The following is a 26,971-nucleotide window of genomic DNA, read 5'->3' as shown; positions in this document are numbered from 1 at the left end:
CAGTTTAGTCTTACAAATGCAATGCATGGGAGTGAGCCATTTGTGGTAATCTGTCACATAAGATTGCTACTGATTAAAGGCAAATAAAACCCATAACAAAGTTTTACACAAATCTAACTGATGGCAATTCTTGAAACTTTGCACAAAAAAGGTCTTTTGAATTAGAGCATAAATGTAGAATCAAAATCAAGATGTGAACATGGGAATATAAAAAGGGAAGAAAACCTCTTCATAGTCACTTAAAACACAATCAGCTTCACAAGAAAAATCTTAACATCATTTTTAAAATTAGGTGATTTTTTTTAAATCGGGTTTTAAAAGTATGTTAAGAATTATTCTCACCGAGAAATATTGTTCAGCTTCAAGCTGATCCTGTAGCTCCCGCATCTGTCCTTCATTTCCTCTATACTGTCTTCAGAAGAAAAGAGAAAATAGTGAACAAATGCTCCTACTTTATACCATTTTATATTATCCTTTGTGTATTAAAAATACAAAGTTGAAAGTTTTGGGCAGGAGTGACAGCACAGCGGGTAAAGCATTTGCCTTGCTTATAGCTAACACAGGACTGACTCAGGTCTGATCTTCGCTTCCCATATGGTCCCTTGAGCCTGCCAGAAGTGAGTTCTGCTCAGGTGTGGCCCAAATAAGAAAACAAAACAATTTACTAGTGACCTATTATTTGGAGGGGGAAGCTTCCAAGTAGTGCTTAGAGGGCCCAATGGTCACACTCATGGTGATATTTGGCAGGTGGGTCAGATAGTACAAGCCACGGCCTGACAACATGATGCTATTCAGGTCCATCAGTGCTGGGGGCTGTACTTTGGGCACACACATACAAGACACGTACCCCTGCCCTGACTTTAAATAAATATATAGTTTCTGGTTTGGGGGACCATACACACCATTGTTCGGAGGACCCTGTGGTGCCAGGGATAATCAAACCTAGGCCTTTTGCACAAAAGCACGTGTTTCAGCCTGTGGGTTATCTTTACTATTTATATATATGGTCAGGCCATACTGTCTGGTTCTATTTCGCTCCTTGTAAAATAAGAAGGGAAAGCTTTTCTACTGAAAGTCACTTTCAGGAAATATTTTAGATGAATCTATTATAAAATAAAAAATAATATGGGCTAGAGAGATAGCATAGCAGGTAGGGTGTTTGCCTTGCACATGGCAGACCTGGATTCAATCCCCAGTATTCCATTTGGTTCCCCAGTCATCACCAGGAGTGATTCCTGAATATAGAATTAGGAGTAAGCCTGAAGTACTGCCAGGTATGACCCCTGCAAAAAAATCCCAACAGGTTTCTGTTGTTTTTTAATTTGTTTCTTTTGGGGTCATACCCAGTAGCACTCAGGGGTTATTCCTGGCTCTGTGCTCACAAATTACTCCTGGCAGGCTCCAAGGACAATATGGGATGACAAAGATCAAAACTGGCAAGGCAAATACCCAGCCTGCTGTGCTACTGCTCTGGTCCCCATGTCAAGATTTTTTTTTAAACTTTCTACCCCTGGTACACTGCTCAGTAGAACAACCATATTATGCCAGGGATTGTGCCTGAGATACCCATAGTCAAAGCATGAGCTCCAAACTTTAAGATATTCCACCAGTCCTGTTTTTATATTTTTTTTAATTAAAAAAAAAAGCAGTATTAGGAAAACATTTCAAATGTCATGCAAAGTAACTAAGCATTCAATAAAAGAAACTTGGGGTGTATTTAATTTATTAATACTAAACAATAAGCAATTAAACAAAAGTGGGAAACAAAAATGAGTAACATATAAATAAAAATGGGAGGCAAGAAAAAAGACTAAGTAGAAACATGGATAGACAGCTACTTATATAAAACAATTTACATAAAGACAATTTATAAAGAGAACAGATTCAACAGCAGAAATACAATGTAGCCCAACACAGATTTTCAAGGATTCATAATTTTGTGTTTAATAAAACCAACTACTTTTTTACAGTATTATTTACAATAGCCAGAATCTGGAAACAACCAAGATGCCGACAACTGATGAGTAGCTAAAGAAACTATGGTACATATACACAATGGAATACTATGCAGCTGTAAGGAAAAATAAAGCCATGAAATTTTCTATACATGAATGGACATGGAAACTATTATGCTGAGGGAAGTAAGTCAGAGGGAGAGAGACAGACAGAATAGTCTACTCATCTGTGGGATTTATGTAAAATAAAAGACAGTATTGTAACACTGCACAGAGACAGAGATGACGGCTGGAAGGACTGGCTCATGATATGAAGCTCACCACAAACACTGGTGAGTGCAGTTAGAGAAATAACTACACTGGGGACTGGAGAGATAGCATGAAGGTAAAGCGTTTGCCTTGCATGCAGAAGGAAAGTGATTTCCTGGCATCCCATATGGTCCCCAGAGCCTGCCAGGGGCAATTTTTAAGCATAGACCAGGAGTAACCCCTGAATGCTGCGGGTGTGACCAAAAAAAAAAAAAAAAAAAGAAATAACTACATTGACATCTATGGTGACAAAGTTAATGAATGAGAGAAGTAGAATGCCTGTCTCAAATACATTGTGGGGGAGGTGGGAGTTTGGGGGCATTGTTGATGGGAATGTTGCACTGGTGAAGGGGGGGTGTTCTTTATATGAAAAATAAACTGGAAAAAAAACACAATAAATTTGATCTGACTACGGAAAGCTTAACTACATAAGTAAATTTAACATAATCTAGCAATACCATCTGAGAAAAAGATTATTTCAAAAAGATACTTGCAGAGGCCGGCGTGATGGCTCTAGAGGTAAGGTGTCTGCCTTGCCAGCCCTAGCCTAGAACGGCGTCCCATATGGTCCCCCAAGCCAGGAGCGACTTGACTTCTGAGCACATAGTCAGGAATAACCCCAGAGCATCACCGGGTATGGCCCAAAAACCAAAAAAAAAAAAAGAAAAAAGAAAGATACTTGCAGTCCTATGTTCATAGAAGTATTTTGTATGACAGCAGTAACATGAAGTCAACCTATATGGTCAACAACAGTTTAAAGAAGCCAAGAGTAGCTCCTGAACTCTACATAGGTGTAACACAAACAAAAAAAATAACCACGTAATTTGACAAAAGACACACTCATCCATGATGCTGGAATTTTGAAGCATACAAATTCCGTCTGCAAAGGAACTGTGAAACCAGTATTAACACCTAGCTTTGTGGCCAGAAACATATCTGAGTAGGAAACACAAACTAACAAACAAGACAAAACACAAAGAGACATTAGGTTTAATTACAATGTCTAGATAAAGAAATCTAAAAATAAATAAAAATAAAAATAAACCTGCAAGGTCCTAAATTCTTAATAAAAATGTTTTATAATTTTAATGTAAAGAAATTGATTACTCTTATGCATATGAAAAATTAAGAGAAAACTGTGGTAGATCTGTCAGACTATAGTCAGTTGCCTTGAGAACCGTTTTCCCCCTTTAAGTATCTTTCCTTTTTTAGTATGTCTGTCTTTTCAAAGTCTGAACTAAACACCCATGCAAACCTGTCCACGTAAATTGCTTCTAGTGTTCCCTTCACAAATTCAATACTTTATATATACATATAAAATATAGAAAATAATGAACACAAAATCCAGGAAAGTTATTTTTATACTTACTTTGTAAGTTGAGCCAACTCAAATTCTAACAATCTCTTAGCTTCCAATAAAGTATTTATTTCCTGTTTCATCTGTTTTTCTAGACCTTTCAAATTGTCTGCTTCAAATGCATGAGATTTCAATTCATTTTGCAACAATAGTCGCTTATTTGATTCCTGTTCCAGTTGCAGTGTTAAATTCTTAACCTACAAACAAAATAAATGAGATTGTATATCTCTTATACATATTATTTGTAGATATTAAATTTAATCAAATCTCAAGTACATTATACTTCCTCATACTAACATAATTAATAGTATTCTAGGAGTATCCAGCTTTGTAGGTGTTTATTACAATAGAATTTATTAATTCAAGTCAAATTATGTTCCAAACTTCAAGTATGAAATCTTAGGTAGAAAGTAATTTTTCCACTTCTAATATATATGAAAATTCTGGAGTACAAGTTGACTAAGAAGTAAATTTGGAGACATTTCCAAATATTATCCCAGATAAGGGATTTTTTTTTATGCTTCATGAATTTGCGTGTCATCCTTGTGCAGGGGCCATGCTAATCTTCTCTGTATCGTTCCAATTTTAGTATATGTGCTGGCAAAGCGAGCATAAGATACGGGATATTTAAATGTGTTTGCTATGCATAAATGTTGTGTTCTAGTCTACAAATCCCAAAGTTTAATGAGACCTTCTTTAACTTATTGATGTGATTAGACTTAACGTTCCTCTATCATTATTATTCGGTATTATTAAAGTTTTCCCTTTAAAGCTACATTAGGTTTCCAATTATGTTCTGTTTTAATATTTGTTTTTCCCTCTGGTCCAAAGTCTACAAAAACGAAGAACCTCTCCATTTTATTTAGAGGTAGCCAAAATTCTTTTTTTTTTAAATAACAATCTATTTTTATATTCTCAGTTGTATACCACCTCTAATAAGTATCTCCATTTTTTCTTTTTCTGGTTTCTCGGCCACACCCATTTGATCTCAGGGGTTACTCCTGGCTAAGCGCTCAGAAATCGCCCCTGGCTTGGGGGGACCATATGGGACGCTGGGGATCAAACCGCGGTCCTTCCTTGGCTAGTGCTTGCAAGGCAGACACCTTACCTCTAGGGCCAACTCGCCGGCCCCAGTATCTCCAAATTTTTTTTTTTTTTCGGTTTTTGGGCCACACCCGGCGGTGCTCAGGGGTTACTCCTGGCTGTCTGCTCAGAAATAGCTCCTGGCAGGCACGGGGGACCATATGGGACACCGGGATTCGAACCAACCACCTTTGGTCCTGGATCGGCTGCTTGCAAGGCAAACGCCGCTGTGCTATCTCTCCGGGCCCAGTATCTCCAATTTTTAAAAATTCATTGATCCAGATCCTGGTTAGTTAAAGAGGATTGTTTTTAAAACAATGAAAAAAAAATGAACTATAGAGTTGTGGAATTATATAGAAAACAAGAGCTCAAAGTAGGGTTTTGTTAGCTACTTAAACAGCTCATCACCAGGAACTGACAATATATTTATTTAAATTTAAATTTTTTTAAAAGACATAATTATAATATTATGCCAATTTTTTTCTTGATTGTCCTATGTACCAATCAATACATTAATTTTCCTAAAGAAGTAGTTTCACCTACAACTCCCATTTTTTAAGTTTAAAGGACAAAATAAATAATCTGCCTTGAGTATTCAACTTATGTCATTTTTTTCTGATTAGTCAACTTTCTGATCCTTAGCAACTTTCTGATCTTATGCACTAAATAATTTCAACACCACAGACTTCTCAAACTCTTAACAATTTTTTTTGGTGGGGGGACATATGAGCTCAGTGATGCTCAGAGGACCATATGCTATGCTAGGAATAAAACCAGGCCAGCTGCATACAAATCAATCATCTCAATCCCTGCATTATTTCTCTAGCTCCTCAAACTATCTTTGAAATATAACATCCCACTCTGTGAAATCTTTCCTATTTATTCTGGTCTTCTCTTTCTCCTTCTTCTAACATGTATGTATGTGGACTAATAATTGTCAGTCTTTATTTCTAAAATACAAATACTAGTCACAGGGATATATGTAATTTTATTTTATTTAATAAGGAATATATATAACTTTAATATTTTGCAAATATGTATCCTGTGTTTTCCACCAAAATGAAATCAACCAAGTCTCTCTAGCTTTATTTTTAAAAAAAAACATTATTTATTGATTGGTTGTTGGGCCACACCCAGCAGTGCTCAGAAGTTACACCTGGCTCTGCACTCAAATATCACCCATTGCAGGCTTGGGGGAGACCATATGGGATGCCAGGAATAGAACCGGGTCCCTCCTGGGTTGACCGCATGAAGGCAAACACCCTATCACCATGCTCTCTCTGGCTCCCCACATTTTTTTTTTAATATAACAACAAGCTCCTCTTTGTAACATCAAGATACTTTATAAGAAAAATAATTTTAATTTTATTTTTTAAAAAACATATGGTCAGTTTTAGGGAAGAAGTTAAGTAGTTTTACTGCCATAGTGCAAGATGATATAGCTTTATGTTGGGATTTTTAATATGTATTTTAAGATAGAAATTCTAGGAGCTAGAGATGAAGTGACGATGTATGGTGAACACGGATACAAAAAGATTATTTTATTAAAATCTTAATTTTAAATAATGACTCTTTAGTTTTTTTTGTTTTTTTGTTTTTGTTTTTTTTTTTTGGGGGGGGGGTACATCCAGTGACGCTCAGGTTTTACTCCTAGCTACGTGCTCAGAAAACGCCCCTGGCCTGGGGACCCATATGGGATGCTGGAGGATTGAACAGCAGTGTGTCCTAAGTTAGCCGCCTTACCACTTGAGCCATCGCTCCGGCCCCACAACTTAGATTTTATTTTATAATTAGTACTGTTTATTTTCCTTACCTCTTCCTCCATCCTTTCTTTATTTTCAGTCAGATGTTCAAGCTTCTGTTGAGATTGTTTGAGATCAACATCTAGCATAGAACACTGTTTTTCAATCTGAACAACACTATTTTCAGCCTTCTCTCGGGCTTCTCTTTCTTCCTTCAGCTTTTTTTCCATTTCTGTAAAAGAAAGGTAACAAACATTTAAAAAAAAAAAAACTGATTTTAACACTTTTCACTTAAGACAAATTGGTGCTAAAAAAGTTTTAGTTTACATTTCTTGTTTTTTTTTTTTGGTACAGGTGCTACACTTGTAAGTTTGATTTCAACCGGGTGGTAGAGTGCTCAGGACTGCATAGGACTGCCATTTGAACTCTCTCTACCCTTGCTGCTGTTATTCTGGTAGTCTAATAGAACTATTCCCAACACCAGTGCTAATGCTATTTCAATTACTTGTATAACAAGATTTCTATGGAAGAATTATAAGGCATAACAAGTAAAATAAAACTTTATGTTTCTTGTTTTTGGAGCCACAGTGGCAACACTCAGGGATTACTTCTGGCTCTGTGCTCAGAAATCACTCTTGACAGGTGTTGTGTATGTAAACATTTTATGGATTATGTTACTGACCCTACCCTGATGGTGATTGTGCCCTACCCTAGGGTGTGACCTGGCATTCTGCCTCCACCCTAGGGTGGTACCTGATTCTGCTTCCACCATTGGGTGGTATCTGATCCCACCATTGGGTGGTACCTGATTCTGGGGGATAAAAACAAGGGTCTGTGGAAGGCAAAGGGCTTTTTGGCTGGAACTGAGGCTGAGACTTTGAACTTCAGTCTTGTCCACCGAATAAAGCTAATATTTCCACAAGCCTGACTGTCTGTGAGCTGTTTATCCATTATGTCACCTCAGAACCGTTGGCTGGACGGGGTGGCAGACGCATTCTCCGAGCTGGAGGGGAAAGACCTCATCCTCCATCCCTCCATCAGTCAACCTTTTCAGGGGCTGACTTGCAACAGGCAAGTCAGAGATGCTGGGGATCAAATGAAAGGCAAAGGCCCTATCTGATGTACTATAGATCTGGACCTAAATAAAACTTCTTAATTCAACATACTGAGTCATCCTCTCACCTCTTTAATACTTTTAGAATCTTTTAATATCATACTTCCCTGCTACCATACTGCTACCATCTTCTTTTGTTGGGGGGAGGGAAAGAGCACACCCAGAAATTCTCTGGGCTTTCTCCTGACTCTGTGCTAAAGAATCACTCCAGGTAGGGTTCGGCAGAACCAAATAGTACTGGGGATGAACTTAGGTCAGGCTTGTACAAGGAAAACACTCTACCTGTTGTCCTGCTACCCTCTTCTGCTGCTGTATTAGTTTCCATTTCTGGTTTCTCTTCTTCTATCTAACATTCCAATTTGGGGGGGGGGGGGTCTTTGAAAATTTGTGATTTTATTTTGGGGGCCATGAAAAGTAGTGAAGGTCAAAACATTTTTCATCTATGACTTCTTAAAATACTTATACCATCACAAATCAATACAGAATTTGTATGTATATATAAAAAATTTATATATTAATGGATATGTATATTTAGGAAACAATATATGTCAAAATAAACTCACACATTTTATACACACAAATATAGTATTTATCTAATCAAAACAGAATTTTTATAATACATAATATACTCAATTTGTTAACTATTCTTTTCTTTAAAATTTTTTTTTTTCATTGAGGCCATTGTGAATTACAAGTCTTTCACAGTTGTATTTCAGGTGTTTAGTGACAGTGAATTAGGGCCATTCCCACCACCAATGTTGACCTCTAACCTTCAAATATTAAGCTGCCTCGGGGCTTCATCATGATTTATTTTTTCTTCTTCCCATAGTATATTTCAGATTCCACATATAGATCTTTGAATTTGATCTGAATAGATACTTCTCCCCAAACTCAAATTTATTACTGAACTATTAGCTCCAATTAGATAGCTAATACAATTTTCACAGTTAATGTAACTAAAATAGATGTTCTTTAGGAGACTAATAAATACACATAAAAAGTAAACCTATTTGAATAGGTTTACTCTAACATTCAGTTCTTTTTAATGCCTTGTTTCTGTTGCCATGTTATTAAAACTAATTTATATTATTCTTTTAAAAAATTGAATTCTCATGCTTTAGATATGGCTATAGAAAAAAATCAACTGACCATATTTAAGAAAAGTTTGATTTTAATAGAAGCATTTTGGTTTCTTTTGTTAACATTATAAAAATATAGTTTAGCTTTACTAAGTAAAAAAATTTAAAATAGGGGCTGGCGTGGTGGCACTAGAGGTAAGGTGTCTGCCTTGCAAGCGCTAGCCAAGGAAGGACCGGGGTTTGATCTCCCGGAGTCCCATATGGTCCGCCCAAGCCAGGGGCAATTTCTGAGCACTTAGCCAGGGGTAACCCCTGAGCATCAAACAGGTGTGGCTCGAAAAACCAAAAAAAAAAAAAAAAAAAAAAAAAAAAAAAAAATTAAAATAACAGGGAACTACAGATCTGTGGATAGATGTACAATTCAGGACTGACAAAGAGAAATTTATATATATATATGTACAACAAACTAGGGGAAAATATTAAATTACACTAGTAGGTAAAACATTTGGGCAGGGGCTGGCGAGGTGGCGCTAGAGGTAAGGTGTCTGCCTTGGAAGCACTAGCCAAGGAAGGACCACGGTTCGATCCCCCGGCGTCCCATATGGTCCCCCCAAGCCAGGGGCAATTTCTGAGCATTTAGCCAGAAAACCCCTGAGCATCAAACGGGTGTGGCCCGAAAAACCAAAAAACAAAACAAAAAAACATTTGGGCAAAAATAAAGCGAAACATAAGGTGATCTGTTTCCAATTTTCTTATGTGTCCTTATGAAGTTAGGAAAGTCGCTTCTAGATTCTTACCATCTTTTTTGATAATTAAATCAAATGTCAAATAATTTTGTTTACACATATACTATCCCTGGGACTCTTGAATTACCATGTCCTCTACTTTATTATATAATTTTGCTTTTCACCTTGATTGTAAAAACATTCGATTCTTCACTATCTTATTATTTTGATATTTTGGACTATACCTGGCCATAGGTGTGCTGAAGGATCACCTTGGCAGGACTCAAGGGATGATACAGGATATCAGGGATTGAATTTGGGTTGACAGCATACAAAGTAAGAATACTACCAATGTTATATCTCCAGCTTTCTTTCCCATCTTAAAAGAAGAAAAATGTCTGACCAAGGACAGAGGTATGGGGGAGGGCAGGAGAAAAACTGGGACATTAATGGTGGGAAAGGGTGCACGGCACATTACATGACTGAAACTCAATTATGAGTAACTTTTTTTCTGTCAACAACCTTATAACCATGGTGTTTAAAATAATTAATATTTTAAAGAAAGTTTTACCCTGTACAATAAAAGTGAGAATTGAAAATAGATGAAACAGTAATCTAAGTAAAATTTTAAATCAACTGTTGTTTCAGTGTCTTAGGGTTTTAAAAAAAAAAGTTCATTATGAACGAGAAGAAATAATGAGATGAAGGTGGAGGGTTATGGACTGTCTGGTGGTAGAGGTAGTGAAGTAGCATTCCAACTATTAAACAATAATATGGGAACTCTTGTAAATCATGTTTTTCTAATACAAAATAATGAAAAAATAATTCTGCTAGAATGCATATTTCAAATTAAAAGTACATACTTATTCTAATGTTGATTATAATGATGCATACACAAAACTTACATAATGCTGTAATGCAATGTTTTCTCAATATTTTAAAATTAAGAAATTAAGTAGATGCTTTTGTTTACCCCATGTCAAATTAGTCATAGTCCAATGATAAATATATACGTCAATCCAGCTATTAAAATAAAGATTCGAAGCCCTGATTCCCTTTTTGCTCCGTTTTGTTTTCTTTTGAAGACACACCCTGTAATGCTCACATGTTATTCCTGGTTCTGCTCTCAGTTCAGGAGTATTCAGGGGACCATATGAGGCTGGGGTTGTATGCAAGTCAGCAGTGTGCAAAGCAAGCATCTTACCTACTATCTTTCTAGCCCAACCTTGCTCTTTAATTCACTTTATTATCAACTCTTATCCTCTGTATTTCTGCTTCTTTCACAGATCTACCACTAATGTCTAAGGTCAGTGCCTTCTAATTGATCTCTACCATTTCAAACTTAAAAAAAAATAGAGATGGGGTGCCACCCCTGGTTTGCTCATACATGCAAAGAATGCACTCTGGTCCTTAAGCCATCTCCTTAAGCTCTGGTCTCCTCTTTTTAATTGTTATCCCTCTCAAAAGCGTTTTCCACTTAGAAGTGATCTTTTTTTTTTTTTTTTTTTTTGGGCCACACCCGGTGACGCTCAGGGGTTACTCCTGGCTATGCGCTCAGAAGTCGCTCCTGGCTTGGGGGACCATATGGGATGCCGGGGGATCGAACCGCGGTCCGTCCTAGGCCAGCGCAGGCAAGGCAGGCACCTTACCTCCAGCGCCACCGCCCGGCCCAGAAGTGATCTTTTAAAAGCATTAATTACATAGCCACAATACCTTAAATAATCTCCCACTATCCTTAAGAGTAAGTATATTGAATTTAGTTTCTAAAACTAAAACATAATTCCTTTCATTCTTTAAAATGATTCTTACAGAGGAGAGATAGTACAGTGGGTAAGGAATTGCTTTGCATGTACCAATGTCAATAGCTGGCACCCCTTATCCTCAGCACCCTAAACTAGGTGAGCCCTGAGCACTGTATGATTCCCTAAGTCCCCCCAAACAAAATAAAAACTAAAACAGCTCTTTCATTTTAACTCCTAGTGCTTACCTCAAATATTAACTGTCTCAGAGCTCCCTTTCCTAAGAATATTCTACAGGTTGTACCACTACCTACAAATTATTACATTAAGTACATTTAATCCATATTAATGATGATAATCTGTACTTGTTTTTACTTAATTGCTTGTCTATCTCCCTGTCAGAAAATATTATCTGTGAGGCAGGGTTCTTGTCTTATTTTTCTGCTACATTCCTAGAAGAATATATTGTAACTGTTCCAAATATTACATAGTCAATAATAAACACTGAAACATTTCAATATGCATAAAAGCTGTTTAAGAATACAAAACAGTAAGACTGTAAAGACAGGTAAATGTCAATTCAAAAGATTCTGTATGCAATGGTAAGTTTGACATTTCCTTCTTTATTTGGATTTTCTGGACTCAGGAATTACTTCTGGTGGTGCTTGGGTAATCAGATGGGATGCAGGGATCAAACCTAGATTTACTGTATGCAAGGTAAGCATCCTATTCACTGTGCCATCTTTCCTACTACAATAATAAATAATCCTAAAGATCTTACACAATAATAAAATTTTAGTTAAAATAAAATTTTCTGCAAGCAATTATTTAAAAAAAATCATGAAGGAAATATTAAAACTGATACTTACCATACATTGCTACAGACTTTGCCTCTTCAATAGATTGATGTTTGTCAGTCAAACAAGCCTTGGTTATTTTATGTTCATTTACCTCTTGTTCTAACCGTTGTTGTAATGATTTAAGTTTGTAGTTTAAATCTATCTCTAAATTATTCTTTTCCTGTAAAATGAAAATAAACCCATACAGCACTGTGCAGAAAAACCCATTAAACCTCACATTACTTATAAACGAGATACAAGACAACATATAAATATATGAATCATATTAGTCTGATATGTATGCCTTATTTACTTATATATTTTTGTTTAGGATAGGAAGATAGCTCACAGAACTACTGCATAGATTTTGGATGTGGGAGATCTGAACTTTCTCTATCACTGAGTTTCCCTAAACACCACCAGGGTGAATTTCTGAGCAACTTTCTGGGAGTAGTTCCAAAGCACTGTTGGGTTTGGCCCCAAAACATTATCATAATTTATTCATTTGACCATCTTGCTTATTTCAGATTTTTAATATCCCATTTTAAAATAGTAATAAACATATAAAACCCAATACTAATAAATACCACACACTAAATACTAATAATCTAATATGTACTAATAAAACATACATTTTTTTAAATTTTTATTTTGATCATAGTGGCTTACATATCTGTCACGTTAGTATTTTAGGTACATATTAACATTAAATCAGGGGATTGTCCTCACCCCTACCCCGTTCCCTTTCTGCAACTCATATCCCCCACCATCACCCCCTGGGCTGCTAGAGTAGGTGGTCCCCTCTTTGTCTAGCTTACTATCAGTGATCATACATCTAAAACATACATAATTAAAAGCAAAATACTATCTTTTCATTATACCCACCCCCTTCAGATTTCATAAGCCACAGTAAATAGGGAAAAATTCTATTGATGGTTATAATATTTCACTACATAATCTTGTTTCCTGTCTTTTCAGTAATTCTGTCTTAGTTTTTTGTTTTGTTTTTTTTTTTTTTTTTTGGTAATTTCTTTAGATGCCTAGGTTGAAAGCTACCATCTATTTAATTTTAGCAATGAAGAGAATAACTAATAACTTGGAGAGGGAAGCACGTCTGGTGGTAACTTAGGGGCTATTTTTGATTCAGTGCTTGATGGTGCTCAGGGAACCACAAAATGTCAGGGTTTGAATCTTTGAGTCCTACATGTACAAAACATCTACATTAAACTCTGTGGCTGCCCCTGCCCCCCCCCCCTTATTTACAATAAAATAAGAAAAACACCCAGACTAGTAGTATCAGCACTTTCATCTTTTCTATGTGCAATAAAGAGAAATTTTACAAGAAGTTATTTCCAAACCAAGTAATTAAATATCTTTCAAGGGCAAAACCAAAATTAATTTTTGTAAAATATTGGGCTGAAGAAAGAGCAAAGAGAATAGAGCATTTGCCTTGCATGTGACCAATCCTGGTTTTATCTACGGCATCCTGTAAGGCCCACTAGCACTGCCAGGAATAATTCCTGAATTCAGAGCCAGGAGTAACCCTTGAGAATGCTGGATGTGGCCAAAAGCAAAAATAAAAGTTAAAAAAAAAAAACACAACATAGTATTTGATGACTAGTAAAAAGTCTTTCGTACTAGTATGCATTAAATCATTTTGGTGCCAAGAAGACAATACAGATGGTTTAGTGTACATATCTTGAATGCACCTAACCTAAGTTTCTTTGTTTTGGGAGGATCACTCCTGGCCTCACTTGGGGGACCATATGCTGTGCCGGGGATCAAATCATGGCCCACTGCATGCAAGGTAAGTGCTTGAACTCCTGTTTTATGACCTGGGTTTCATCCCCAGTCATTGACCAACCCCCAGCATTGCCATATAGTTCTTACAGACTGAGCCCAAAGCACTATGTGGCCCCGACAATCCCAATCCAACAAAACTGGAGCAGCACAGCATCACTAGGCCCTCACACTGAACTGACAGTCCATTTGCTTGAATAGCTCCGGGTCCCCTAAACGAAGTCCTTCCCGTTCCTTCAAAGCCTTACCTTTTCTGAATGATTAAGCATGTCTTGAGCTTCTTTTCTTTCACCTTCCACTCTTTCAAGACTATATTTGAGATGCTTCACCTCCTCTTGTAAAGATGTAATTCGAGCTATCAGTGAAAAAAACAGTCAAGTCATATAGCTATCAAAATAAGCTTTCAGCAAGACCATTAGAAAAAATGTTTAAGTCTGCTGATCATATATAACATTTAAATTGGAAATCACCTAGTAAATACTCTTCATTTATAAATGGTTAAAAGGGTTAAAAGATAAAGGTACATGCTTTGATGCATCTCATGTGGGTTTGATCCCGGGCACCCTATATGGTCTCCTGCACCCAACAGGACTGATCCCTTTGCACTGACTGACCTAGGAGTAAATCCAGAGTACCATTGGATGTGGGCACCCCCAAAGCTCCACAGATAAAATTGAAAAAATTGTTTAGAGGAGCCAGAGAGACAGCACAGTGGTAGGGCATGGTAGGTATGGTACATACCTATTCTAAATCCTTAGTTTATAGAGAAGGCAAATAAAGTGATTTTTATATAGCTATATAAAAAGTCCAAAAAGAAAGTTAAAGAAGTTAAGAATATAGCTTTTCTTATACATATAATAAGGCTACTCTCTTCGTTATTTTTCAAATCTATTTCAAGCCCAGTCCCTGAGAAATAAGATTATATGACACTACTTAGCTAAGAACCAATAGGAGTTTCAAATTTTGTTTCCATGACACAGAAACTGACCTTGACCTCTCTTCACAGAATTATAGCTAATCTCCAAACCCCATGAGAACCCTAAAATATGTTCCCATCCTGTGTGTAAGGCTAAAATCAACTGCCCCCGCACTATTTTCCTCCCAGAGATCTGGCAACCTCTACACATCTCTGTTTTGATTAAATAGAAATGAATGTCAGTACTTACAGAAATACTAATAACCTTAGGAAAAAAGTAAGTGAAAGGAACATCAGCCAACATCTTTTATAAAACAATTTGAAGTTTACTGTGATTATCAAAGTAATCACAAAGTAAACTCAAGGTTATTTTAATCTTTTTCATTTTGGATTAAGACTAATATCTCTAATTCAAACCTTTCCAAGTACCCAGTTCTTTAGTTGCAATGATACTGTATTTCTGGAAATGAATTTCTATTTCTACCAATAACGCAAGGAATACCCAGGTTTTAAAGAGAATCCTTCTCTGCCTAAATTACTTAGTACTCCACTTTGAGTAAGACCTTGAATTAGCCATGTTTTAAAATTTTGTCTCGTTTTAATTTTAGTACTCTGGCTGAAAGTTGAAAACATCTTTATTACTTATCTTGAAGTGCTAAGTATTGAGAAGTGCTAAATAATTCTTCTTGAGAAAGAAGAAATTAAAATTTAAGCGTGCAGGGCCAGAGATAGGAAAGCAGTAGAGCATTAGCCGTGCACGCGACTGACCCAGGATGGACCTGGGTTTGATTCCTGGCATCTCATATGTTCCCCCGAGCCTGCTAGGAGCGATTTCTGAGGACAGAGCCAAAAATAATTTTTTTTTTTGGGGGGGGGGAGTCACACCCATCAGCACTCAGGGGTCATTCCTGGCTCTATGCTCAGAAATCGCTCCTGGCAGGCTTGGGGGACCATATAGGATGCTGGGATTCGAACCACTGTCCTTCTGTATGCAAGGCAAACACCTTACCTCCATGCTATCTCTCTGGCCCCAGGAATAACTCTTAATGCCACTATGTGTGGCCCAAAAAAAACAAAACAAAACCAAAACCTTAAGCATGAGAATATTACTAGGCTTTAGGATGAAATCATGCAATTTGCTACTACATAGATGATTCTGGAAAGTTATCAAGCTGAGCCACGTTAGTCAGGAGAGGGATACAGAATGAACTCTCTTAGATGTGGGGTATAAAGAAACAAGTAGGGGTATAATAAAGCAATGCCTCAAAGCAATAGAAACTGAGAAATTCTCTTTAGTACAAAGTCTGCCAGTGGAGGAGAGGAAGGGGATTAAATGGAGTAATAGGGAAAAGGGAGAGAATACAATAAACACTGGAATAATGGTGGAAGGGTGGACAGAGGCGGACACTCTGGTGGGGAATGTAGTGGTGTTATGCATAAAATTTTAGCATTGGGGCAGGAGCGATGGCACAGTGGTAGGGCATTTGCCTTGCACACTGCCAACCCGAAATGGACCCGAGTTCAATCCCTGGCATTCCATATGGTCCCTCGAGCCTGCCAGGAGTGATGTCTGATGTGGCCCCAAAACAAAAACAAATACACAAAAAATTTTACCATTAATGGTACTATAAACCATGGTGTCTAAAATTAAAAAACAAACAAACCGTATGCACAAAAGAGAAAGAAGAAAAACAATTTCTGATTTCACCATCATTTTTCTTTATACAAGAATGATTAAAAAAACATATACATGGGGTAGGGATGTAGCTCAAAGGAAGAATGGAATATATGCTTTGCATGGATGAAATTTTGATCTGTAGCACAAAAAAATTAGCTCATACTTAAAATATTAAAATGGTAAATATCATTCTTTTACAATAAAATTTTTGATCCATTAGTAAACAATGTGATAAATACACACAATGAATTATACACTTAAAAGAAAAGAATACACACACTTGCCTTTATAGATATTAAAATATACTTATGTGTATCTTAGTATGAAAATATTTTACCTTGAAGGTCTCCAATCATCTCTGAATCATGACCTCTGTCTCTTCGTTCTGCTTCTAACACAGCTTGCAGCTGGTAATAATCTTTGTCCATTTGTGACTTGGAATTCTCTAAAACTCTATTTCTTTCTTGCAGTTCTCTGTTCAGGGACTCTAACTGACTAACTGACTTACTCATTTCTGTGTGACTCTTTCTTAGTCTTACAGCTGCATCTGATTCTGTTCTAAGTAAGTCATTGGCTTCTTCTAGCTGTTAACAAAAAAAGAGGAAGAAAATAAGTTTTATTAAAAAAATCAAAATACAGTGACTTATTTTAATCTTTCTTAAAATGTTACAAACTTACCTGTTTCTGTAATTGCGTCAGTTTCTCATTAGCAAGCTGTGAATTCTGACTTACTTTCTTTAAATCTTCCAATTGATCCTTTAATGTAGACACTAAGTGAAAGAATAAGATATAGAAACTGAAACCCAATTACAATCATATCTGTAATCAAGGTGTTTAAATAACGATAGTAATTAAAAAAAAAGATATAGAAATCAGGGGCCGGAGAGATAGCACAGCAGTAGGGTGTTTGCCTTGCACACAGCTGACCCAGGATAGACTGTGGTTCGAATCCCTACATCCCATATGGTCTCCCGAGCCTGCCAGGGGTGCTGAGCGCAGAGGCAGGAATAATCCCTGAGCGCAGCCAGGTATGGCCCCACAACCGGGGCAAAAGAAAGATATAAAAATCACCTTGTTTTTTTTTTTTTTTTTTTGGTTTTTGGGCCACACCCGTTTGACGCTCAGGGGTTACTCCTGGCTATGTGCTCAGAAATCGCCCCTGGCTTGGGGGGACCATATGGGACGCCGGGGGATTGAACCGCGGTCCTTCCTTGGCTTGCGCTTGCAAGGCAGACACCTTACCTCCAGCGCCACCTACCCGGCCCCATTTTTTTTTTTTTTGTGGTTTTGGGGTCACACCCGGCAGTGCTCAGGGGTTATTCCTGGCTCCAGGCTCAGAAATTGCTCCTGGCAGGCACAGGGGACCATATGGAAAGCCGGAATTTGAACCGATGACCTCCTGCATGAAAGGCAAACGCCTTACCTCCATGCTATCTCTCCGGCCCCTAAAAATCACCTTGTATAGGGCAATATATAAATCCTTTTAGAGATCTGAATTAGTTTTAAGCCATAAACTTACATAAGGTCTTCTATCAAAGTCAAATTCCATCTTCTTGAAAGCATTTTGTGTGTGTGTGTGTGTGTGTGTGTGTGTGTGTGTGTGTGTGTGTGTGTGTGTGTATATATATATATATATATATATATATATATATATATATATATATTTACTTTCGGGACCACATCCAGCAGCACCCAGGGGTTATTCCTGGCTCTGCGCTCAGAAGTCACTCCCAGCTGGCATGTGGGATGCCAGGAATTGAACCCAAGTCTGTCCAGGGTTGGCTGCATGAAGGCAAATGACTTACTGTTGTGCTATTGCTCCAGCTCCAAAGCATTTATATTTTAAATTCATCAAACAAGAAGACCATCATTTTATCATAAATACATAAATGGATTTGCTCCAATTCTCTAACATTCACATATTTTATTCCAATAATAGTCAATTTAATAATCACATGATGAAGCTCTTTTTTACATTATTTTTGAACCGTACAAGCTTTCGAATATTCAGCAATTACTTTTTTGTTTGTTTTTGAGTCACATGCAGCAGGGCTCAGGGGTTACTCCTGGCTCTATGCTCAGAAATCAGGGATTCGAACCACCGTCCTCTGCATGCAAGGCAAACACCCTACCTCCATGCTATCTCTCTGGCCCCCTCAGCAATTACTTTTAATAACTTATAGTTCATTTTACTATATATATTGGTTTTTGGGCTGCACCGGCAGTGCCCAGTGGTTACTTCTGGCTATCTGCTCAGAAATAGTTCCTGGCAGACACGGGGGACCATATGGGATGCCGAGATTCGAACCAACCACCTTAGGTCCTGGATCAGGTGCTTGCTTGCAAGGCAAACGCCACTGTGCTCTCTCTCCGGCCCCATTTTTACTATATCTTGGCAGGGGCTGTAACTCAATGTTAGCATAAATGCTCAGCTCCCAGCAGCAAATCCAAAACCAAACTAAATCAAACCAAAGAATTAAACTATTAGGTAAAAGCATAGACATGTTTCATTCTTTTTAATCTACCATGTGGGCGTGTCAAATGCATCATATTTTGATTTCATTAGTAATTTTTGTATATGATTTTATTATAAATTATTACTCTTTTTTTTTTTTTTTTTTGGTTTTTGGGCCACACCCGGTAACGCTCAGGGGTTACTCCTGGCTATGCGCTCAGAAGTTGCTCCTGGCTTGGGGGACCATATGGGACACCGGGGGATCGAACCGCGGTCCGTCCAAGGCTAGCGCAGGCAAGGCAGGCACCTTACCTTTAGCGCCACCGCCCGGCCCCCAAATTTTTTCTCTTTTTTTTTTTTTTAAATTATTACTCTTGTTTATAATTTTTGCTTTTGTTTTTGGGCAACATCCAGCAATGCTCAGGAGGAACTTCTGGAACTCCAGAAATGGGGGCACTGAGGACACTGTGTTAGCCACAAGAAAGCCCAACACCCTACCTGCTCTGGCCATTAAAATTATTTTCCATTGTTTTAAATTTTTTCCTTCCCTTCTCCTTTGTTGTTATCATAATTGGGTTTGCATACCTGGCTGTGATATTTTACATATTTTTTAATTTTATAATTAATTTATTTGGAGGCAGGGGACAAGCAGTGCTCAGGTTTACACCTGGTTCTGCACACAGGAATTAATATAGGCAGTGCTCACGGGAACATATTATTCTTTCTATTCTTAGGACAGAACCCAGGTTGGCTGCGTGCAAAGCAAGTGCCCTACTATTTGTACTATTGACCTGGCTCCAAAGGTTGTGGTGAGCAAAAAAATTTAATGTGGTATACCACAGATCTCGCTCTATTGTGGTACTGGAGCACACTGAACAGAAGTGCTGCTGAGAATACACTCAGGATGTGGGATAGTACAGATCAAACTCAGACCAAACTCAGGAACTCACATGTGAACTATGCCTATGCCTGGGCAGTCAACTTTTCTTTTTTTTTTTCTTTCTCTTTCTTTCCTTCATTCTTTCTATCTTTCTTTCAGTCTTTTCTTCTTTCTTTCTTTCTCCCTTCCTTCCTCGCTCCCTCCCTTCCTTCTCTTGTGATTAAATACAAAAGCTTCACAAGTACAGTGTAATCAGTCTATCACTGAACTTATCCTAAACTTCCCCATATTTCTTGCCATTAAAAAAAAAATGCTATAGGGGCCGGAGAGATAGCACAGTGGTGTTTGCCTTGCAAGCAGCCGGTGCAGGACCCAAGGTGGTTGGTTCAAATCCCGGCGTCCCATATGGTCCCCCGTGCCTGCCAGGAGCTATTTCTGAGCAGATAGCCAGGAGTAACCCCTGAGCACAGCCGGGTGTGGCCCAAAAACCAAAAACCAAAAAAAAAAAAAAAGCTATAAAGAGTAGTCTTGTCCATGTATTATTGTGTATCCATACAAGTATATATGTAAAATAAATTCGAATAGTAAAATTACTCAAAGTATGTAGAAAGGCAATTTAATATATTATTTATATTGAGGGAAGGCCATATAAAATTTTAACAAGGAGAAAATCAAATTCATATCTTTGTAATTCTTGTAGTTTTTGTAGTTCTCACATTGGATACTTCTTGGAAGTGCTTTGAGCATGTATTAAAAATATTTATGCTCAGGCCAAATGTCTAGTTAACAAGCTTGTCTATCACCATATCCATTCATTTATTCATTTTGTTTTATGGGTCATACCCAGTAGTGCTTAGGGATCACTAGTAACAGTGTTCAAAGGAGGCTATGCAGTGCCAGAGATCAAACTTGGACTGGACACTTGGCAAGGCATACAACATACTCCATTTACTATCTCTCTAGATATGGATAATGAGTTAAGTATCATTATTCTTTTTTGGGTCCCACCCAGTGGTCTCAGGAATTACTGTTGGTTCTACACTAAGAACTTACTTTTGGTGATGCCTAGTGGCTATATGGGATGACAGGGAAGGAACCTGGATTGGCCGCAATAGCCCCTACCCACTGTGCTATCACTCCAGCCCCAAGTATCAATATTCTTATCTTTCTTTTTCCACATCCAGCAGTACTCAGGTAATCAGATAGGATATTAGGGATCAAACCTGGGTTGCTTGCCGCATGCAAGGCAAATAACCTACCTACTATTCTGACCTCTTTTAATTACCTTTTAATAGAGACCATACTGCAAGGATTGGGAAACCAGAGGCCACACCCTGCAAAGTTCTGTCCCATTATATAGATCTGATGATTCAGTATGTGGCCCAGTGATACTATACTTGGGCCCAGCAACAGTGGGGGCATCAGTTTCATTTAAAAAGTCCCAGTTTGGGGGCTGGAAAGACTGTACAGCAAGTAGAATGTAGTATGCACCTAACCAGAGTTCGATTCCCAACATCTCACGTGGCCATGAGAAATTCCCGAGAATAAACTGGGGTGTGGCCCAAACCCCACTACTCCCCTCAAATAAATATAAAACATCCTAGTTTCCAATATGCAGATGAATGAAAATTACACTTCTAGCTAAAATATTATGATTATAATATAAACTAATTTATCTTGGAACCTGGATATCCATTCAGCTCATAACATCTTAAGATTGTGGCTGAAAATTACAATATGCACTAAATTTATTCTTTTCATGACAAAAAAGGAATGTTAGTTAAACAAGCATGAATTCCAAAGAAATGTCAAAAATAATAACTTACCTTCATTTTCTACATTCCTCCTCTTCTCATTTTCCTGCTCTGCTTTTCTTTGGTATTCATTAATTCTATGCTGTAACAACATTTTCTCCTTCTCAATCTGAGATACTGTAGATTCTAGATTTCTTCTCTGATTACCCTAAAATTATAAAGTTGTGATTAGAATATTCACTCCCATGAGTGAATGAGTCTGAGGTACTATTTTGCTCTCAAATACAAAACAAAACTAAACCACGAAGGATTACAATGGCATTATCTATTTCAAAATTAGTACCTCACAGACAATCTTTTAATAATACAATTCCATTTTTCCAAAAAAAAAAACAAAGACACTGAGAATCCCCGTAAACAAATGTAAATTTTGTAGGGGTTTTTAAATTTATGAATAAAATTAAAATCCTATGTATCTTTTAGACTGAATACTACTTAATTAGTTTAAGATGACCATAATGCAATACTTATCACATCATCAAATATTTTGCCTTCTTTACAAACCTACATTTAAAATATGAAAAAGATCAGATACATACTTGATAATTATTATTATTACTTGGGGAGGGGTTGAGCCACACCCGACTATGCTCAGGGGCTACTTCTGGCTCTCTGCTCAGAAATTGCTCCTGGCAGGCACGGGGGAGTTGGGGGGGGGGGAGACAGGACCATATGGGATGCTGGGATTCAAACTACCTTTGGTCCTGGGGCCACTTGCAAGACAAGCGCCCTACCACTGTGCTATCTCTCTGGCCCAAAGGTCAAATGGCAGAAAGAAGTGCAATTTGTTTTAAGTTAAATAGTCTCATGTCTGGGGCCCGAGAGATAGCACGGAGGTAAGGCATTTGCCTTTCATGCAGAAGGACGGTGGTTCGAATCCCGGCATCCTATCTGGTCCCCTGTGCCTGTCAGGAGCAATTTCTGAGTGTAGAGCCAGGAGTAACCCCTGAGCATAGTCGGGTGTGGCTCAACCCCTCCCCACGTGACCCAAAAACAAACAAATAAAAAAAAAAAAGTCTTATGTCTTTTTAATCCTTACTCTATCTGAACAGAAATGTATCTTTTCTAAGTAGTTCTTTATATCTACTACTAATACATTTTAAAAGAGGAAAGACCAGAGTGATACTACAGGGGCTAATGTGATTGTCTTATATACAGCCCAAAACAGTCATTCCCTGGCATCTCACACAATCTTAATCTCACCAGGAATGGGTAAGCAATGAGCAATAAGATGTGGCTAAAACACAAAGCCAAACCAAAAACAATGATAGAAACTATTTAGAAATAAAACTGAGTGGAGGGAGCTAAAGAAAACATTATAACATCCACAACATAAAAATTTGTTTTCTGGGGGCTTAACAACATGTCTCAGTAGCAGAGTATATTTAGCATATATAAAAAGAATATAGCATATTTCAATGTGTAAACTTGGGTTTGATAATTAAAGAGTTTTCCAAATTCTGAAATTTGCACTCTAAAGTTTAATTGATTTTTTTTTTTTTTTTTTTTTGGTTTTTGGGCCACACCCAGTAACGCTCAGGGGTTACTCCTGGCTATGTGCTCAGAAGTTGCTCCTGGCTTGGGGGACCATATGGGACACCGGGGGATCGAACCGCGGTCCGTCCAAGGTTAGCGCAGGCAAGGCAGGCACCTTACCTTTAGCGCCACCGCCCGGCCCCTAATTGATTTTTTTTAAGGTCCCACCACCTCAGTGGTGCTCAAGGGCTATTCATGGCTTTGATTAGGGAACTACATGCGATATGCAATGACAGGGATCAAACCAAGATCAAGGGCTTATACTCGAGTATATAGGTATATATTATTTGTTTTGTTTTTTGGGGGGGGGGGCATACCTGGCAACAGTCAGCAGGGGGTTACTCCTGGCTCTGTACCCAGATCACTCCTGGCAGGCTCGGCTAATCAAACGGGATGTCCACGTCAAGCCCGGGTTAGCGTCGTGCAAAGCAAACAGCCTTACTTACTGTGCTATTGCTCTGGCCCCAAAATGGATATTCTTAGGTTTATTTCTTTTGTGGTTCACTGAGCTCTTATAGGTCTTTTTCTGTCTTTTGCTTATATGTTCCTGTTTTATTCTACTAAATCTGTGAAATTTTCAGTCAACATTTCTTCCTGTTCCCCTTTTCTCCTTTCCTTCACCTATTTCAATGACACAAATACTAGAACTTCACAGCAATAGCCCTATAGATCTGTGAAGCTTTGTACTTCTTTTCAGTAAATCAGACTGTATTTTCCGTGTTGTCTTCTGATTATCTCAATCATCTTTCACATTGGTGCTGAATCAATTTATTCATATTTTTATTTGCTATTTTAATTTTTGGTTGTCCTATGGGACAACTTGACTTTGCTAAAAACATTCTTATCTTATTTCTTTGCTGAGACGTCTATTTAATTTATTTATTTGGTTTTTAGGCCATTTCCAGCCAAGTGATGCTTGGACATCACTCCTGGCTCTGTGCTCAGGGATCACTCCTGGTGAATTGAACCCAGCTAGTCTGCATGCCAGGCAATCACTTTGCTAGCTATAAGTTTCCCACTTAGTTTTTATTAATATATAGGTTGGGCATATTACAGCTTCATTATTGATATATTAATGGGAAACTTGGCATTCACTAGGCTTCACTGTCATTATCATGTAAAGGGAGAGAGAACAAACCTTGTTTCCCTTGTCAACATAACTTCCACAGACACTTTGGTGGGCAGAGGGTTGTTATTTCAATGTTAAAACATTCAGCTTCTTCCCATCCTGCAAACCCTCTTTTTTATACTGCCAGAGCTCAAGCAGCCACACTATATCCCACAGCCACCAACATGTAAATGACCCAGCATTACAGTGAATAACCTCAGAAGCGACACCAAACCAAGCCAATGAAACTAACAAATACACTAGTCTTTGGGCTGAAAATCACTCTTGGGCCCCCTCAGGAGGGGATGGGCTAAGAATCATCCCAGTTCGGGCTGGGCGGTGGCACTAGAGGTAAGGTGTCTGCCTTGCCAGAGCTAGCCTAGGACGGACTGCGGTTCGATCCCCCGGTGTCCCATATAGTCCCCCAAGCCAGGAGCAACTTCTAAGCGCATAGCCAGGAGTAACCCCTGAGCGTCACCGGGTGTGGCCCAAAAACAAAACAAAAAAAAACAAACAAAAAACAAACAAAAAAAACCCCAAAACTTACGTAACTCCTTAAACATTACAGGCATAGTATTTTGGGGGCGGGAAGGTGGCGCTAGAGGTACGGTGTCTGCCTTGCAAGCGCTAGCCCCGGTGTCCCATATGGTCCCCCAAGCCAGGGGCGATTTCTGAGCACATAGCCAGGAGTAACCCCTGAGCGTCAAACGGGTGTGGCCCAAAAACCAAAAAAAAAAAAAGAATCATCCCAGTTCATGGATTCTGGAGTTCCTAAAGTACATAGGTTCATATCACCTTGAAATTCCACAATATCGACATATTATAAAATACATAAAAATTAAAATTATAAATAATTAAATAAAATTAAAAATAAAAAAGGAAATAATAGATGCTAAAAAGGTAGTACTTGTAGGGTACTTGCCATGATTGCTGCTGATCTAGGTCCAATCCCTAGTACTACAATGGTCCTAGAACCCCACCAAGAGTGATCCTTAAGCACAGCCAGAAGAAAATCCTAAGGACTGCATGGTCCCAAAATGTACAAAAGGTGGAAAAAAGCAAACAAGAAATAAAAAAAGGGTCGGCGAGGTGGCGCTACAGGTAAAGTTTCTGCCTTGCAAGCGCTAGCCAAGGAAGGACCGAGGTTCGATCCCCCGGTGTCCCATATGGTCCCCCACAAGCCAGGGGCAATTTCTGAGCACTTAGCCAGGAGTAACCCCTGAGCATCAAAGGGTGTGGCCCGAAAAAAAAAAAGAAATAAAAAAGACTAAGTAAATAAATAATGATCAATCATTAAGTAGGTAAAGTATCTAAATCATCAGTGATTATCCACCACTAATAGAAACAATTTCTTTGTTTTGTTTTGTTTTGTTTTGGGGGGGCATACACATTTGATGCTCAAGAGTTACTCCTGGCTATGCGCTCAGAAATCAACCCTGGGGGGCCGGGCGGTGGCGCTGGAGGTAAGGTGCCTGCCTTGCCTGCGCTAGCCTAGGACGGACCGCGGTTCGATCCCCCGGCATCCCATATGGTCCCCCCAAGAAGCCAGGAGCAACTTCTGAGCGCATAGCCAGGAGTAACCCTTGAGCGTCACAGGGTGTGGCCCAAAAACCAAAAAAAAAAAAATAGAAAAAAAAAAAAGAAATCAACCCTGGCTTGGGGGACCATATGGGACACCAGGGGATCGAACCATAGTCCATCCTAGGCTAGCGCTTGCAAGGTAGATGCTTTACCTCTAGTACCACCTCTCCGGCCCCAGAAACAATTTCTTTTTTTTTTTTTTTTTTTTTTTTTTTGTGGTTTTTGGGTCACACCCGGCAGTGCTCAGGGGTTATTCCTGGCTCCAGGCTCAGAAATTGCTCCTGGCAGGCACGGGAGGACCATATATGGGACGCCGGGATTCGAACCGATGACCTCCTGCATGAGAGGCAAACGCCTTACCTCCATGCTATCTCTCCGGCCCCAGAGAAACAATTTCTTAAGGGAAAATAAAGAGCACAAAAAAAAAAAAATCTGAATGTTTAAATCTCAAAAAGATACAGAAAGCTATCAATAAGAAAAAACTTTATAGAGAAGCTCTTTTCAGTAAACTTTTCATACATACTGCAGAAAGATATTTAAAATACTGATCAATTCATGATCCATTTGAATCTGAATGTTTCTGCTATGCTTCCCTAATGATAAAAATTTCTGCTCCATGACCATGAAAAAATAATTCTAAAATCAATGTATCTTATTTCATCATGAAATCATGTTAACATCAGTCCTTTGTAAATTGTATTCTTCTAAATTTTCTGCCTCTTTCTGCTTTGATTCCAGATTCAGTAATTAATTTTGGATTACACCTGGTGGCGCTCAGGGATTCCTCCTGACTGCGTTCAGAAGTGGTTCCTGGTAGGCTATCGGATGCTGGGATTCAAACCACCTTTGGTCCTGTGTTGGCTGCATGCAAAGCAAACACCTTACCACTACTGTGCTATCGCTCTGACTCCTAGATTCAATTTTTAATTTCTTGATCCTTTCTCATTTTTTCAACTATTATGGACAACTGAACTCTAATTTTGTGTTGTTATAAAATTTCAACAAGTGTGCATGTAAATACTATATAATCTATTCTGTAAGAATGAAACATATAGTTCTAAAGGGAGGTTTTCATTATTCTTTGGTTCTTTTTTACAATTCAATTTATAATTTCAAATGTAATGTTCTAAGAAAACAAAAACAATTTGAAAGAGGCAAATATTGTCTAAAAAGCCCAAAAATTAAAAAAAAAATAAAAAAGGTACCTCTTCATCCAATTCTTTCATTATCTTGTCTAATTTTATGTTTGAAGTTCTGTAAA

At 38.2% G+C, this 26,971-nt stretch overlaps 1 protein-coding gene and 1 non-coding gene across 2 annotated transcripts in view; both read right to left on the bottom strand.

Moving 5' to 3' along the window:
* Positions 1-26,971, bottom strand: part of ROCK1 (Rho associated coiled-coil containing protein kinase 1) — a 647,994-nt gene that overhangs the window by 24,933 nt on the left and 596,090 nt on the right. Inside the window, exons 14-22 of the mRNA XM_049769981.1 lie at positions 26,916-26,964; positions 21,498-21,633; positions 17,015-17,106; positions 16,674-16,920; positions 13,991-14,097; positions 11,973-12,123; positions 6,518-6,678; positions 3,634-3,818; positions 343-412 (exon numbers count right to left, since the gene is read on the bottom strand). Of these exons, the coding sequence (XP_049625938.1) occupies positions 343-412; positions 3,634-3,818; positions 6,518-6,678; positions 11,973-12,123; positions 13,991-14,097; positions 16,674-16,920; positions 17,015-17,106; positions 21,498-21,633; positions 26,916-26,964 (1,198 nt within the window). The remainder of the gene's footprint in view (positions 1-342; positions 413-3,633; positions 3,819-6,517; positions 6,679-11,972; positions 12,124-13,990; positions 14,098-16,673; positions 16,921-17,014; positions 17,107-21,497; positions 21,634-26,915; positions 26,965-26,971) is intronic.
* Positions 4,128-4,234, bottom strand: LOC126004615 (U6 spliceosomal RNA). Its single transcript, XR_007493884.1, has one exon. It is a non-coding gene; the product is annotated as a U6 spliceosomal RNA (small nuclear RNA).

Source organism: Suncus etruscus, chromosome 3 (genome assembly GCF_024139225.1).
Source record: "Suncus etruscus isolate mSunEtr1 chromosome 3, mSunEtr1.pri.cur, whole genome shotgun sequence".
NCBI lineage: Eukaryota > Metazoa > Chordata > Mammalia > Eulipotyphla > Soricidae > Suncus > Suncus etruscus.
This window is presented reverse-complemented; position numbering and strand designations above follow the sequence as displayed.